Genomic DNA, 16,715 nt, shown 5'->3' with positions numbered 1-16,715 from the left:
TATTTTACTCGTGTTTCACCTCTTGCCATGTTTAATAACATTTAATATTGTTGGGTACATAAACGGGAGTGAACCAAATAATTAAATGTGGTGTTTTCTTCAATATGCAACTCGTTGCATATGGAGCTCCACTTAATTTGTAGTATTGTTTGTGCACTTTGCCATGCCATGCCTCTTTAAACCGGACATGCATCATACTTGGTTGTGCATCATGCAATGTTTATGCTTGGTTGTTTATTTTGTTGCTTGCTTCTTTCCGGGTTGCTTCTCTCGTTAGCTTCGGTTTTTGATTCGGAGTTGTGAGGATTCGTTCGACTACGTCCGTTTGTCTTCTTCATGGACTCATTCTTCTTCCTTGCGGGATCTCAGGCAAGATGGCCATACCCTAGAAATCACTTCTATCTTTGCTTGCTAGTTGATCGCTCTATTGCTATGTCGCGCTACCTACCACTTGCTATATCATGCCTCCCATATTGCCATGTCAATCCTGTAACCCACCTTCCTAGCAAACCGTTGTTTGCCTATGTTACCGCTTTTGCTCAGCCCCTCTTATAGCGTTGCTAGTTGCAGGTGAAGTTGAAGTTTGTTCCATGTTGAACATGGATATGTTGGGATATCACAATATATCTTATTTTAATTAATGCATCTATATACTTGGTAAAGGGTGGAAGGCTCAGCCTTATGCCTGGTGTTTTGTTCCACTCTTGCCACCCTAGTTTCCATCATACCGGTGTTATGTTCCTTGATTTTGCGTTCCTTGCGCGGTTGGGTGTTATGGGAACCCCTTGACAGCTCGCTTTGAATAAAACTCCTCCAGCAAGGCCCAACCTTGGTTTTAACTTTTGCCACCTAAGCCTTTTCCCTTGGGTTCTGCAGACTCAAGGGTCATCTTTATTTTAAACCCCCGGGCCAGTGCTCCTCTGAGTGTTGGTCCAAACTAGAGCACCGTGCGGGACCATCCCTTGGCAACTTGGGTTATGTTGGTACATGTACGCTTAGCTTATCCGGTGTGCCCTGAGAACGAGATATGTGCAGCTCCTATCGGGATTTGTCGGCACAGCGGGTGGTCTTGCTGGTCTTGTTTTACCATTGTCAAAATGTCTTGTAATCGGGATTCCGAGACTGATCGGGTCTTCCCGGGAGAAGGAATATCCTTCATTGACCGTGAGAGCTTGTGATGGGCTAAGTTGGGACACCCCTGCAGGGTTTAAACTTTCGAAGCCGTGCCTGCGGTTATGTGGCAGATGGGAATTTGTTAATATCCTGTTGTAGATAACTTGACACTTGACTTAATTAAAATGCATCAACCGCGTGTGTTGCCGTGATGGGCTCTTTTCGGCGGAGTCCGGGAAGTGAACACGGTCTTGTGTTATGCTTGAACGTAAGTAGTTTCAGGGTCACTTCTTGATCGCTTCTAACTTCACGACCGTTGCGTTGCTTCTCTTCTCGCTCTCATTTGCGTGTGTTAACCACCATATATGCTTAGTGCTTGTTGCAGCTCCACCTCATTACCCTATCCTACCCATAAGCTTAAATAGTCTTGATCTCGCGGGTGTAAGATTGCTGAGTCCTCATGACTCACGGATACTTCCAAACAGTTGCAGGTGCCGATGATACCAGTGCACGTGACGCAACCCAGCTCAAGTGGGAGCTCGATGAAGATCTTGATCGTTGTTTTTTTTCATTTCCTATTGATCAATAGTGGAGCCCAGTTGGGACGATTGAGGATCTTGCATTTGGGGTTGTCTTCTTTTATTTTGGTTCCATAGTCGGACCTTGATTGTATTCTGGATGATGTATGTTTAACTTGTTGTTTGTGTGAAGTGGCGATTGTAAGCCAACTCTTTATCCCATTCTTATTTGGTACATGGGATTGTGTGAAGATTACCCCACTTGTGACTAAACTACCATGCGGTTATGCCTCTAAGTCGTGCCTCGACACGTGGGAGATATAGCCGAATTGTGGGTGTTACAAGTCTCTTCCCAGAGATGATGGAGAGCGGGACGCCTCCTCCAACATCCTCGCCCAACAAGGCGGATGACTCTGAAGTGTCATTACGGAGGGTCCCTTTTGACCAACAAGTTACGCATGGGACAGAAGAGGCAGTACCCGAAGGTGGTGCACCGACCATCTGGGATTCCGGGGCTGATGATAACAGAGGTCCCGGACTGACTGGTTCGCAGCCGACAGTGATTCTGGAGACGGGTGAACAGATTCCTTCAAAGGATGATTGTGCTCCTGGAGCAGCTTCGGGAAACCCGGAGACTCCGGATATATTGCGGGACATGTTGCGGAAAGTATCTATCTCGGGGGAACAACGTACCTTGATGGGTACAGTGATTGAGAAGATTTCATCCGCGAAGAGCGGATTAAATGAAGCCTTCATAAGCCTACTGAAGGGCTTCGAGGTTTGTGACATAATGTTTTCAGCTATGTTTCATTTGCAAAGATGCGCCTGTGTATAGGTAGTAGCCCCTGATACTCGGGTTGGCTTCCACTAGCACTACAGGAATCAGCTACTTTGTCGTCCGCCATGGCGGGCAGCAAAGGCATGCCTTGCGAACGGCAAAGCCTTTGCTATCAGCCAGCAGACGGCAAAACGTCCGGCTGAACGAGCTATGGCAAAGGGCACTTTGCCGTCTACTAGCGGACAGCAAAGCTGGCAGACGGCAAAGGCCTGCAGCAAGTTTAATTCTGTTTTTTCTTATATCAATTCATTTTCACAAAATCAAACACAGATATAGCATATCCAAAACATATTACCAATAGTCGTGAACACATATATATCCAACACATATCCAACGCATGTTACCAATAGTAGGAAGTTTGATCCATACATATACATAGTTTCATCAATAGGTAGCAAGTTTCACAAAGTCAAAACAAAAACTAAAGACAAGCACTCCATATCTGAAATTACAAGAAATGACCTAAAACTAAATATCTATTTTCCTACAAACTATCTGATTACTAAAATCTTCTCTGGATCTTCTTCTTTTCTTCCAACCTGCATAACAAAAACACTAAGAAAGAGAGAATGGGTTAGGAGTAGAAACGTAGCATTTCACTTGGTGAAATGCAATGTTGTAGGAGCCAGCACTTGAGATCAAGACAATCTTAAATTAGTGTAAAGTTATCACCTTTTAACTCAGCATTTGTCTGCACGGCGTATCCACAAGAAAAAAATAGTGTAGGGCTTTTAGAGCAGAATTATATCAGAAACAATTAGCATACCATCACACTGATAAGAACCGCCAGCATGGCTGTTTTTTACCACTTACCACTGAGCATTTGAGACAAATTGAAGATTCCGTGTATATGCAATACAGAGACCCCTAAGACAAAAGCTCATGGTTTCATTAAATTGCTCGTGCATGAATGGTTGGAAAACAGCAAGGCACAGACAACCATATATATGCTAGAAGTAGGCATCAGCCATTAGGTCCTGTAGCTAAAAGGTGCAGGATGCAGAGAAACAGCTACGGGTTTCCTTGTTATGGTATGTTACTTATTACTAATAGGTTTTCGTAGGAGTAGTACTGTACAATTCCTTTTGCTTTCTATTAGGGAGAATCCGTTTCCGTTTCAAACCATGCGTGATTCCTTTCGTTTGGCAATGCGTTATTTTACATGGGGGCACTGCCTGCTGAAGACTACTGTAACCATGTCGCCAGCTGCAGGACCACCTGATTTTTCTTTGAGCTTAGTTCTTGTTTCCAGGGGGATTCGAGTGCTGTCTTGCCTATTTCCCAAGTCAAAGCCTATAGTGTGTATTTAGTATTGGACGCGACTAACATCCAGCCAGTCGGACGTTAAGCATCAGATTCGGACGATAGATCCTAGCGTAACTAAATCACTTGTCTAACAAGCACATGTGCATGCAGTCCGCGTCCAGAGCATGCAGCCAACTCATGCAGCATCTTGCCATCCATGCAAACCGCTGGTTAAATGTGCCTTATGAAAACAGGATGATGTCATCAAAAGATTCTCTTTATTCCGAAACTTCAAAATATTTTTTAGCTTAAAAAGTTGGTCAAATTGAAAAACCGCTTTGACATAAGAAAATCGTCACGACGAGACCTTCGAAACTAGATCCCATGTTGATATATTCCGACAACTTTTTTTTCGGGGCAAAAGTTATCAAGCTCAGGCAAGTAAGTTGTCACGTCTATGGTACATAAATTACCGTCTTGTTTATATAGAAATTATCAGGGTATAAAAATGGTCAACCAACCTTCTCTCAACGTGCAAATGAAATAGAGGACATAATAGTTGATGTCATCATAGATTCCTCATATTTCAAAACTCCAACATATTTTGTAGCTCAAACCGTTTGTCTGATCTAAAATATATTTGACATAAAAGTTTTGTCGCAACTAGACCTTCGAAACTAGATCCCATATTGATATGTTCCAACAATTTTTTTTGGCTCAAAAGTTACCACTTCTGGTCTAAGTAAGTTATCATGCATGTGCTACATATGTTATCATGTTGTTTACAGAGATATTACCAGGGCATAAACCTGGTTTCTCTAACCTTCTTATCAAGTCAGGTTAAAGTCACTGTAAGTTATCACGTATACATGTGTATAGTACGAAACCACAAAAGTTTTCGGGGATATGTTTTTAAACAACCCCCTCGCCACAGTTATCATGACCAAGGAACATAAAGTTACCATATCTGCGATGTGTGAGTTACCATGTTGTTCACACAAAAGTAACCAAGAGATATTTCATCAACCCCTCCCCTCCCCATGTCAATGTTATTAGGACCGAGGCACATAGGTTATCAGGTCTGCGATGTGTGAGTTACCATGCTATTCACAGAAAAGTTACCAGGGGATATTTCATCAACCACCCCAGCCCACAGACACCCCCCCCCCCCGCGCACGCGCGCCAAAGTTACCAGCACCGGGGTACATAAGTTATCAGGTTAGCGACAACCATGCTATTTCATCAACCCCTCCCCCTCCATATGCCAAAGTTATCCGAACCGACGCACATAAGTTATCAGATCTGTGATGTGTGAGTTACCATATTATTCACAGAAATGTTACCGGGGGTATATTTCATCAAGTCGATATGTCAATTATCATTGTGCATATATTACCATGCGTTCTACACAGAAGTTATCATGGGTGTATAATCAACAATTTTAACCCTGTGCAAAAAATAGTTACCGCAGCTCAAACCGTCTGTTCGTTTTAAAATCCATTTTTCACAAACAAAAAATCCATCTCGACGAGACCTTCGAAACTAGATCTCATGTTAGCATGTTTGACAACTTTTTTTCTCGGTCAAAAGTTACCATACATGAGCTAAGTAAGTTATCAACTCTATTATTCATATATTACCATGTTATTTACACATATATTACCGGAGTATATTTTCGACAACTTTTTTACGGGTCAAAGTTACCGTGATGTTTGTACTATCATGTATAGGATCCTGTATTAACATGTTATTTACATAGATGTTACCAGAGTATATTATTAGTAACTTTTTCCGCGGATCAATGTTATCATGGTGTTTCTACCTAAGTTATTATGTTCTAGGCGTATATTATCATGCTATTTACACAGAAGTTATCAGTGCTATGTTTTCAACTATTTTTTTTCACGGTCAAATTTACCGTGTGTTTGTACCTAAGTTATCAAGTCTAGGAACCTATATTATCATACTATTTACACAAATGACAGTGCTAACGTCCGATCGTTCCGTTTCTAATCAACATAACCGAACGACGCGGTTCCTGCTATTTCATTCCATCATAGCACGAGTGAACTTAGTTTAAATGATTTAAGTATGCATGCATACAGATGAGACAAAATAGCTGACATCAGCCATGATTCAATGGGTTAAAAAACTTTCTCCCCGGGTTAAAACTTAGGGCATCTCCAGCCGTTGGCCCTCCAGAACGCATAAAAATCGCCCCTAGGGGCGAGCCGGCAATACAATCGGCGCTGGGGGCGGTTTTGCGCCCAGTCGTCGCCCCCAGCTCGCCCCCAGGCACCGAAATTGGCCCACTTTGCAGCCCAATTTCGGCGAATAAAGGGCCCATATGGGCGAGAATAGGCCCATATTCGGCGTGGTTTCGCCGTGTCTCGGCGTTCAATTATCAACCCAATTATTTTTTATCACATATTTCATCACAAAAAAATCAAATACTTCAACAAAATAGTACAACAACAAATAGTTCAATACAAATTATATAGTTCAACAAATAAAAACTCGTATTTCATCACACGGCGTCCCCCTTGAGCCTCCATATGTGCTCAATCAGATCTTTTTGCAGTTGATGATGCACCTGTGGGTCTCGAATCTCCTGACGCATACTGAGATAGGCAGTCCAAGTTGCCGGTAGATGGTGATCAACTTCGGCTAGAGGACCCTGCCTGTAGTATGGTTTAGTGTCAAACACTGGGTCTTCTTGCTTGCTCTCGATGATCATGTTGTGCAAGATGACACGGCAAGTCATAATCTCCCACATTTGATCTTTGGACCAGGTCTGAGCGGGGTACCGAACAACAGCGAATCGAGATTGGGGCACACCAAATGTCCGCTCGACATCCTTCCTGCAAGCCTCCTGAACTTTCACAAACCAGGCGTTCTTGCCTCCTGTCGCAGGGTTTGAGATCGTCTTCACAAATGTCGACCATCTCGGATAGATGCCATCTGCTAGGTAGTACCCCTTGTTGTATTGGTGCCCATTGATCTCGAAGTTCACCGGAGGAGAATGGCCCTCAACGAGCTTGGCAAAAACAGGAGAGCACTGCAGCACGTTGATGTCATTGTGAGTTCCTGGCATACCAAAGAAGGAGTGCCAAATCCAGAGGTCATGTGTGGCTACCGCCTCAAGCACCACACTGCAACCGCCTTTGGCGCCTTTGTACATCCCCTGCCAACCAAATGGGCAATTCTTCCATTTCCAATGCATGTAGTCGATGCTTCCAAGCATCCTAGGAAATCCTCTTACTGCATTCTGGGCTAGGATCCGAGCAGTGTCTTCCGCATTGGGTGTTCTCAAGTATTGTGGCCCAAACACTGCCACCACTGCCCGACAGAACTTGTAGAAACACTCTATGCTGGTGGACTCGGCCATGCGCCCATAGTCGTCGAGTGAATCACTGGGAGCTCCATATGCAAGCATCCTCATCGTGTCGTGCACTTCTGGATGGAGGTGAATCCAAGAGCGCCAGTGCAATCCATCTTGCACTTGAAGTAGTTGTCGAACTTCCGGATGGAATTCACAATCCTAAGGAAGAGCTTTCGTCTCATCCGATAACGGCGCCGAAATGTTTTCTCGCCATGAACTGGAGCATTCATAATGGGAATGGGCCGATCCGGCCCTGGCCCCGGCCCCGGCCCCGTGGCCCCAAGGTCAAAATGTGAGGCCACGGGCCGGCCCATTTCATCAGAATTTTGTGGCCCCATTGACCCATTGGGTACATGAGGCCGACCCAGAATTTAGCAAATGTTTCTAAAATGGCAAGATCATGAGATTACATGTTTCGAAGAGCATCAAGCAAAAGACCTCAATCCAACAGATTCGAACAAGACCAAAAGATTACAAGTTTCAAAGAACGTCAAGCTAATGACCTCAATCCAACAGACTCATACAAGATCAAAATATTACAAGTTCAACATGCTAATCTTTTCACATCCAGTAGGTTATAGAGAAAGCTGACATATCTTTGCTTCACCATCTGCTTGAGCTTTAACATCAATTGCTCCAACAAGCATCAGTCCTCGATATCTGTATTTGCAAAGAAATGTTACAAGAGTAATTCTGTGCACATCAACTAAATAGTATATTTATCCACAAAAAAACTAAATAATATATTTATGAACAGAGGAATATTCTTAGTAGCAAAGGCGTGTTCCAGAAAACCAATTCATGATCAGGTTTGCAAGAAAATACACTTCTAAATATCCATTATACACTACCCGTCATCCACTCCGCAACATATTCTAATCAAGTTACTGTAGTTAGCAATGCATATTTTTAATATAGTTTGGCGATTGAAAAAATGAATCTAAACTACACATTCATATATGAGAGAAAAAAGAAATATATATTAGAGATCAACTATAATTTGGGGAAACCAAAAATAAAAGCACTAGTTTTGTGTGTAAAACACTCTATATACTCATCTACATGTTTGGGTTGCATCTTGCAAATAGTTCCCTGGAACAAACTGTAGATATGAAATCCCTAAATAAAAAGCAGACTTCATACTAAGTGTACTTTCATATACATGGCACTATATACATCAGAAGGTTTCTCATACCTTGTAAGTCCATTATAATATCATGAACTGAAGCCAAGCTACGTTGAGTATTAGCTGCAGAAAAAAAAAGAAACTTGTAAACTTGAAGCATTAATAAGAAACAAAGAAGAAACTTGTGTCGTATGGCTTTACCGTTGGCCCTTATCCAATCTTGTAAACAAACAAGAGCTTCAAGTGTCATTGCGGTCATTCGACTTCGAAAATCTGATAGGACTCTCTTCCCTGTGCTGAAGGCGGACTCGGATGCCACCGCAGAGGAAGGAGCCGCCAAGATATCAGCTGCCATGCGACTCAGCGTTGGGTATTCACCGGAGTTCGTCTGCCACCATGTAAGGATATTGAATTGATCACTTCAACGGATGGGTACCTTTGACAAGTACGAATCAAGTTCGGTACAACCCAAATTTGTTGATCGAGCAGTGAGGGTGACATGTTGGTCCCAATCAGCCATAGGATCTTCACCACTTACAGCCATGTCATCATCACCTCCTTGTGACATGGGATCTGAACCATTGTCATTCAATTGGAGGTATTCCTTGAACAATCCTTGGAACGCATTTTTTATTTTAGCAATCATTGCTGCAGCTTCGTTCCCAAACTCTAGGCCAAATCGGAACTCAATATATTTCAACTTGAATTGTGGGTCCAAAATCACTGGAATACAAAGGCTCAACCATGTCATCTTCCAATACCTTCTAAATTTTCTATTCATATATTTGACCGTTGTGCCCATCTCAGAATCCTCTTCATAATGTTGTTGCTCTAAGGTCAGCTTCACTTTCCACATTTCATGGAAATACAAGTTAGCAGTTGGATATTTTGTGCCGGATATCACATTAGTGGCTTCATAAAATACCTTCAGTAGCCTGCAAACATCTTCAGCATTTTCCCAATCCTCAAAAGATGGCTTGAAGGTATATTGTTTATCTTGAATGGCCAAAGAGTCAAACACTCCACGATACTCTTTTGCTATATCAATCATCATGTAGGTTGAGTTCCAGCGAGTTGGAACATCAAGACTTGGAGTTCTCCCACATGATACACCATGTTGCTCAACAATTTCTTGAAATTTTTCCTTTCGACTTGGTGAGCTTCGAATATATTTCACAGTTTCACGTATCATGTTGATCACTGGACCAAGGAAGTTCAGTCCTGCTTGACATATCAGATTTATGATATGGGCGGCACAACGTTGGTGAAACAACTTGCCACCACCAGGTAAGATCTTCTTAAGCAGGAGATGTGCCTTTAATAGCTTCATCATTGCACCATTGTTCGATGCATTGTCTAGCGTCACAACAAAGAGATTATCTTCAATGTTCCACTCTCTTATGAAATTCACCATGACATTGAACATTGCAGCTTCTGTGTGCGGCGTCTCCATAGCTGCAAATTTCACTATCCTCTTCTGTTGCTTCCACTCCTCATCAATGAAGTGAGCTGTGATGCAAATGTACCCCAATGTCTAATTTGATGTCCATAGGTCCGTAGTCAAAGAAATCTTGGATTTGGAGTTTTGGAACATCCTTTGCAAAATTCTCTTCTCTTCCTTAAATGCTTTCATGCAGTCCTCCTTCACAGTTTTTCTGCATATCATCTTGAAGCTAGGATTTAGACTAGAGACAAATCTTCTAAATCCATCGTACTCCACCAATGAGAATGCCAATTCATGCAACACTATCATCCTCATCAGCTCTCGGCGTGCTAATGCCTGATTAAAGGTCCAAAGCCCCATTGCAACTCCATCAGGACTCATGATAGAAGCACTCAGCGGTCCAGAAACTCTAAGAACCTTCTTCCTTTCCCTGCATCTCTTCAAATGTTTGCGCAATGAACTTGTTCCATGTTTACGCTCAGCACAAATATTCCTTGCACAGTGTTTGCACTCAGCAGCTACAACAATGCCATCAACACGGATAGGCTCATATTCCTTCCACACTTTCCACAAAAACTTTCTTCCCGGTTCAGAAAACAATCCCATGTCAATGATCTCAACCTCTCCCTCTTCATCCACATTATCTCCCTCTTCTTCTTCATCATCATCATCATCATCTTCTTCTCCTTCCTCTTCTTCTTCATAGTCAACATCTTCTTCATCAGCCTCATCTTCTTCAAAATCAACCATACGAGTGTCTTGTGAATGTCCTGCTGAGCAAAGGGCACGAGTGTTAACATTACAATTACGAGTATTTTTTATTTTAGCAACCATTAATTTGCATCCCTAGAAAAAGAAAGATTAACAATACTCACCATGATAAGCTCTACAGATGTCTATCGAAGAAGGAGACACCCCTGGGGGTGGTTGAGCCCTTCTCATTGTCGCACCGGATATCAATGATGAACCACCACTTTGGTATGCCTCATGGTCCCCTTCTTCCTCTTCCATTTTTCTGATCAGAGGGAAATATATGAACATTAGAGAGCATTAACTTTCAAAATCAACAGCAGATGCATGCAGATAAGAAACCAAACAGTTTAGTTTACGGTCTAATCACTGTCGGCAAAGCATCCCATTGAGCAACACTACAAAACCAGTGAGGAAATCGCTGCCAGTAAAGCATCCCCTGAACTGACACTAAAAAATGCTGGACTTGTCGATGGATCAGCTACACTGATATGCATATACGCAAACTCAACCTGGCAGCTAGCCCAAGAAAAAGAAGTCACAGGACCCTATATCACATAAAAACTAAGCATCAACTACATCTTCTAACCACTGTTGCTTCGAATGCAGCACACCCACAACACCTAGCTTGTCAGGCAACAAATTAGGAGAACACCGCACCAAACGGCCATTCGAGGAATAGAAGAAACTCACAGTTGGACATATGCACTACTCCAGGAAGGTTTTTCGTGAGCATCATCAACATATGCACTACTCCATCCTATCAGCAGAGTAAAATTTGCCGATTCAACAAAAAAACAGAGTAAAATTGTTTCACAGGACAACTATTTCTGGTTTATTTAGTAACCAACAGCAGGAAGTAACACTAACTACTTTTCCTCGGATCATAGGATCGAAAGGCTAAACTGCAGATAAACTGCTGCACAAAAAAGAAAGTGGCATGCTGCACAAAAAAGAAAACTGCTGCTGAATGCTAAACTGCAGCTACACAGGAGCTCAACTGAAGCACTATTTCTTCTTGAGAACAATCAAACAAGTCCCATGCTGAACAATCAAACAGTCTATTTTTGAGTGTTGACTATTTATTCCAAGCTCCAACTACTGAAACAATTGCAGACAACGCAGAGAGTGCCAGCAAGACCAAGAACCTAAACTAGACCAGTAATTGCAGCTGCGCTGGGACAGGGAGGAAGCCGGCAAGAGTCTCACCTGCGTGATGATGACAATGAGGACGGCGACCGGAATGGCGAGGTAGATGGTGGACGGGATCGCAGGTCAGCGAGCTCGACGGCGACCAAGACGACGAACGAGATGCGGGAGGAACGCCGGCGGCAACAGGGCAGCAAAGATGTTCAGGGGCAGCCATCGGCGAAGTAGTCGGAGTAGAGCATGCAGTAGCCTTCGAGACGATCCTGGTTCTTTACTTTCACCCGCCCCGGCGCCGAGCCACCTCGCCGTGGCTTTTCATTGCTCGCCAGCAGCTGGGCAAGGGCGGCGAGCACCATGAGATGCTCTTCTTCCTGGACGCCGGCCACGGCTTCTTCCTCCAGCAGCGCGACGAGCTCTTCCTCCTCATCCGAGTCCATCGCCGAGACAGGCAAAACGCCGAACACCTTGCGCTCGGTGGGTGTGTACCCGCCGCTAAACCGCGCCTCCGCGGCCGGAAACGGCGGTCGGAAATGCCCAGCTGCTGTGGGAGGGGCTGCCGCGGCGAAGCGCTGCTATTTTCCGGCGGGGAATGGCTATCTAGCGGAGTAGGGCGGCGGCCGTCGCCGGGATATAGCTAGTGGTGGCCGAGGGCGCGGGGGGTGCGAGGCGAGTCAGGGGAAGAAAACCTTGACTTTTCCCCTGTCGGTGTGGGCCAGGCGTGCTTTTCCCTAGCGCCGGAGCCCTCAACTGCTCCCCAGCACGCCGGGTTCGGCCTGTGACCGCCGGGTGGAAAAAAGGTCCGAACCGGCGATTTTCGGCGTCCTGGGGGCGCGACTGGGTCGTTTTTTCGGCGCCGGCACCGAAAAAGTGGCCTGGGGGGCCTGTTGGGGGCGCGGCTGGAGATGCTCTTAGAGCAACTCCAACGGGGTGACCCATTTCGTCTGCGGGCGTCCGTTTGGGTCGGCGCGGACACAAAAGTCGGCCCAACGCGCCGTCCCAAACGGACGCGCGCCCGCTTTTCGTCCGCGGGTAACCCATTTTCAGTCCATTTTTGAGCCGGATTTGCATCGGCACGGACACGAGACGGACGCGCGCGTGTGCTCGCCTTCTCCTCCCCCATCCAACAGCAAACTCTCGCCCGCCTCCTTCGTCGCCAACGCCTCCGCCCATTTTTTCCGATGACTCTGTCAGTCGCCGGTGCCACATCAGATTTTTTGTCTCCGTAGAAGACTTAGCACCTGTACGAGGTGGAGCATTGGGAGGAGCCTAGTAAACCAAATTGCTCTTGCATCGACATTAGTGAGATCAGCTGGCGGTAATAAATGTGCATGTTTAGCCCATTGCCTAACTCCCCTCCCCGCATATAACATTTCTCTCCTTCTCCATTAAATGAGCTTGTCTCTATAAAAAATGGTATCTGCCTATATAGTACTAGTACATGTGAACAGTGTACCTACTAGCTAGCTAGTAGTACTAGCCATGCATGCTGCCAGCTGCTGCTGCTTGTTAGACTAGCCATAGTGGGTAGTAACTTAGCAGTAACATAGATTCCAACTCAGCAGATTTGCATACGTGGCAATGATTTAATGAGGAGAGAGAGTATAGCAGTAACATAGCTGCTTACCGTAACTTCGCGCTTGGTCCCACAATTTTTTAATGCAAATCGATCCACTGCGGCGTCCCCATCGCGAAGGAAAATTCCCCACCGCTCCATCCTCTTCCTCCCTGCCGCCTCCATCCTCTCCCTCCCTGCCGCCTCCATCTCCCTCGCCCCGCTCTCCGTCTTGCCGCCCGGCGGCAGCACTGGCCGGCGACGCGAGTCCACCTGAATCATGGCCAAGTCTGGTGCCCGTAAGGAGGCGGCACCAGTCCGGTCATCGGCGACCTCTCCATCGCAGCAGCACATCCCCGGCACCCCGGCAAGCTCGTGCGCCAACCGCTGGCCACAGCAACTCTTCTACCCCGGCGCTCCGACGAGCTCGTCCGCCAGCCCCTCCACACCACCGTACATGTACGTCCCTCTCATGGAATCCTCTACTGCAAACCCTACATGGTATAAATTTCTGCTTTTAATTCAATCTTCGCCAATTGCAATTCCTTTAGCTCGAATACCTGATTCAGCGTGTGTAGATCTTCAGGGAATTTCTGTACTGCCAAGTCTTTACTCACATCTAAGTCTGAATTTCTAAGTCTGATTTAGCGTGTGTAGGTGTGGCCTGAATTACCAAAACCGTGAGCTTCAGTTGACATCCTTTTGCTTTTGCTTTCTTCATTGAACAAGTGATATATCACATCGAGACACTAGTTAGGACATGCTTTTTGAACAAAGGATTGATTATGCTTCATATCATAGCAGAAACAGTAGGATTATCCTACTGCAGTTTTATTAAGATAAGTATTTACAAGTTAGACTTTGATAGAAAGATGAATAAGTTATGTACCTGACCAAATACAATCATTTCGAACAGTCCAAATACTCCAGATCACCAAAATAGATGTGTTCTGTGTTAAGTCTATCTCTTACAGTAGCCTAAAAAATATCTTGTTTAAGTCTGTTTCTGACCAAATCCAATTGCATACCTCATGAATTTGTTTAGTGCGCTTGATAATTTAATATTTACAATACTTCTGTTAGAGAGATGAGGTGTTGTACAAAATTTCGTTGCTACTGTACTATGCTCATGACTTCTGATATTTGTAACAGGAGGCCAATGTACACCCCTGCACCTGAAGACTTGCTAAGTTTTGGACAATTCCCTCCAATGCATAATTATAATTTTCAACCTCCGCAAGTGCAGCATCCTGTACAAGGGCACCAAAATATGGATACCAATCAACCGGCTGATGGTTCCGATGATGAAGCTGAAGCAAGTATCATTGATCCTTCCTCCCTCTACACACTAGATCACTACCTTGTCCAGATGGACATGTTAGACTCATTCGCCAAGGAGATCGCAATAGAAGTGAAGGAAAGCCTTGACGCTCAAGGAAGATCAAGCAGAAGTGGTCCGAGGATTTACGTGAACAGGCCACGTGAAGAAGCTGCTGAGCAATTGGTACGCGACTATTTCTGTGATGATCCTACCTACAAGAAGAAGGTATTTCGTAGAAGATTTCGGATGAGAAGGCCCCTTTTCGAGCGTATCGTACATGCACTAGGAGAGTGGTCTCCAGAGTTCACGCAAAGGAAAGATGCTCTTGACCGTGATGGACTATCTCCATTGCAGAAATGCACATCAGCTATTCGCCAATTGGCATATGGTACTCCCGCTGACGCTCTCGATGAGTACCTGAAGATTGCCGAGTGCACATCAATTAAGTGCTTAAAGCTGTTCGTCAAAGGCGTGATTCATATATTTGGTGATGAGTATATGCGAAAACCCAATGTCAACGATGTGCAGCGCTTACTTGATATTGGAGAGAGTCGTGGGTTTCCTGGCATGTTAGGAAGCCTCGACTGTATGCACTGGCGTTGGGACAAATGTCCCATGGAGTGGAAGGGACAATTCACCAGTGGGTATAAAGGCGTCCCTACTCTTATTCTAGAGGCGGTTGCTTCTCAGGATCTTTGGATATGGCATGCATTTTTTGGTGTTGCTGGATCCAACAATGACATCAACGTGCTTAATCAGTCGACGTTGTTCCTTGAGCAACTGAAAGGGCAAGCTCCTCGAGTGAACTATAATGTCAACGAGAAGGAATATCAACTTGGTTATTACCTTGTAGATGGAATATACCCAGAGTGGGCAGCATTCGTGAAGTCGATACCGATGGCTCAAACGGAAAAACAGAGGTTGTTTGCTAAACATCAAGAAGGTGCAAGGAAGGATGTGGAACGTGCATTTGGTGTGCTCCAGACGCGATGGTCTATTTTACGGCGCCCGGCACGTTTATATGACCGGGGCGATCTCCATCATATTATGTTAGCCTGCATCATTCTACACAACATGATAGTTGAGGATGAAAAAGAAGAGGCGGGGAATATGCTTGATTTGAATGAGGAAGCAGGCTCATCAATTGTTTTCCCATCAGTATTTACTCATGGTGACATGCCAATATTTGTCGAGGTACTTCAAAGAGATGCTAGAATTCGTAATCGTCCGATGCATAAGGCTCTAAAAATGATTTGATTGAGCATATATGGAGAAAGTTTGGGCGACGATAGATTATATTCGAGACTTGATCCATGTTGGCACTTATTATTGAGTAACATAGAGCATAAGGCTCTAAACATGTTTTATATATTTTAATTATATTATATTGGCACTTATTATTTATTATGTGTCCGTTCGAATTTGTGTTCTTGTATTTATATATGGGTACTGGCAAACAAAACTTCATATTGATACATGCCACATATAGATCACAAAGTTGAAGTACTAGTATAGATCCCACAAAACAATAAATGAAAATCTCAAGTTACTACCTCTATGTTACTACCCACTATAGAGGTAGTAATAGACTAATAACATATGCATGTTACTACTCTATGTTACTACCCACTATGGCTAGTCTTATGCCGCTGCTCCTTTTTTTCTACTACACACTGGTAACGTGTAGCATCGGTAGATTTATTCACATGGAGAGAGAGGGGGATGGATAAGGACAACACGTAGAAACGGGCAGGCAGACAGCGAGATGGTGGGGTAGGACCGCCGCCCGATCGGGATCCAACGTCGTATGATTTCGTTCGGATCTGTTGCAAACGGACAGTCGGCAGGAAAATAGCTTTTGCCTTTAGTATTTACGACTACAGGGTGAAACCAGCCTATTAGTAAGCCCAATGAACTGAGGCCATTTTCCTAAACCTGAATATAAACAAAGGTGGGGAACACAAACAGAGGTTGGTGAAACCGCCTCGGTCCCAATGAGATAAGACGACGTACCGTCGAGGAGAAATTCCAAAGGGTGAACCGAAGCAGCGTGAACACTAGCACCACTCGTTGATCCTTGTGGTGCTTTTCTAGTTGAAGAATCTGCATCAGGCAATCACGTGAGTCTGCTGCCATACTAAAGGCAAAATTCATCAGCAAAGGCAGCGACCAGCAAGCAAAGCCTAGTGAGAGATTGGATGACTAATAGAGAGAAACATTTTCTTCATCAGCCAAGAAAACAGAACAAGAAACATTTGTCAACCAAGTTCAGAGAAA

At 44.4% G+C, this 16,715-nt stretch overlaps 1 protein-coding gene across 2 annotated transcripts; it reads left to right on the top strand.

Annotated features, from left to right (window-relative positions):
• The first annotated feature begins 13,485 nt into the window (after positions 1 to 13,485).
• LOC123130661 (uncharacterized) lies at positions 13,486 to 15,695 on the top strand. 2 transcript variants are annotated; one of them, XM_044550492.1, is made up of 2 exons: positions 13,486 to 13,576; positions 14,270 to 15,695. In XM_044550492.1, coding segments are annotated over exons 1-2 (1,428 nt in total). In that variant the 5' UTR covers positions 13,486 to 13,574. The 2 variants fall into 2 exon arrangements, with proteins under 2 accessions (XP_044406427.1, XP_044406426.1); XM_044550491.1 differs by having other exon boundaries at positions 13,489 to 13,618.
• The last annotated feature ends 1,020 nt before the right edge of the window (positions 15,696 to 16,715 follow it).

Source organism: Triticum aestivum, chromosome 6A (genome assembly GCF_018294505.1).
Source record: "Triticum aestivum cultivar Chinese Spring chromosome 6A, IWGSC CS RefSeq v2.1, whole genome shotgun sequence".
In the NCBI taxonomy this organism is placed as follows: Eukaryota; Viridiplantae; Streptophyta; class Magnoliopsida; order Poales; family Poaceae; genus Triticum; species Triticum aestivum.
Note: the sequence above shows the minus strand (reverse complement) of the source record. Positions and strands in the feature narration are given on the sequence as shown.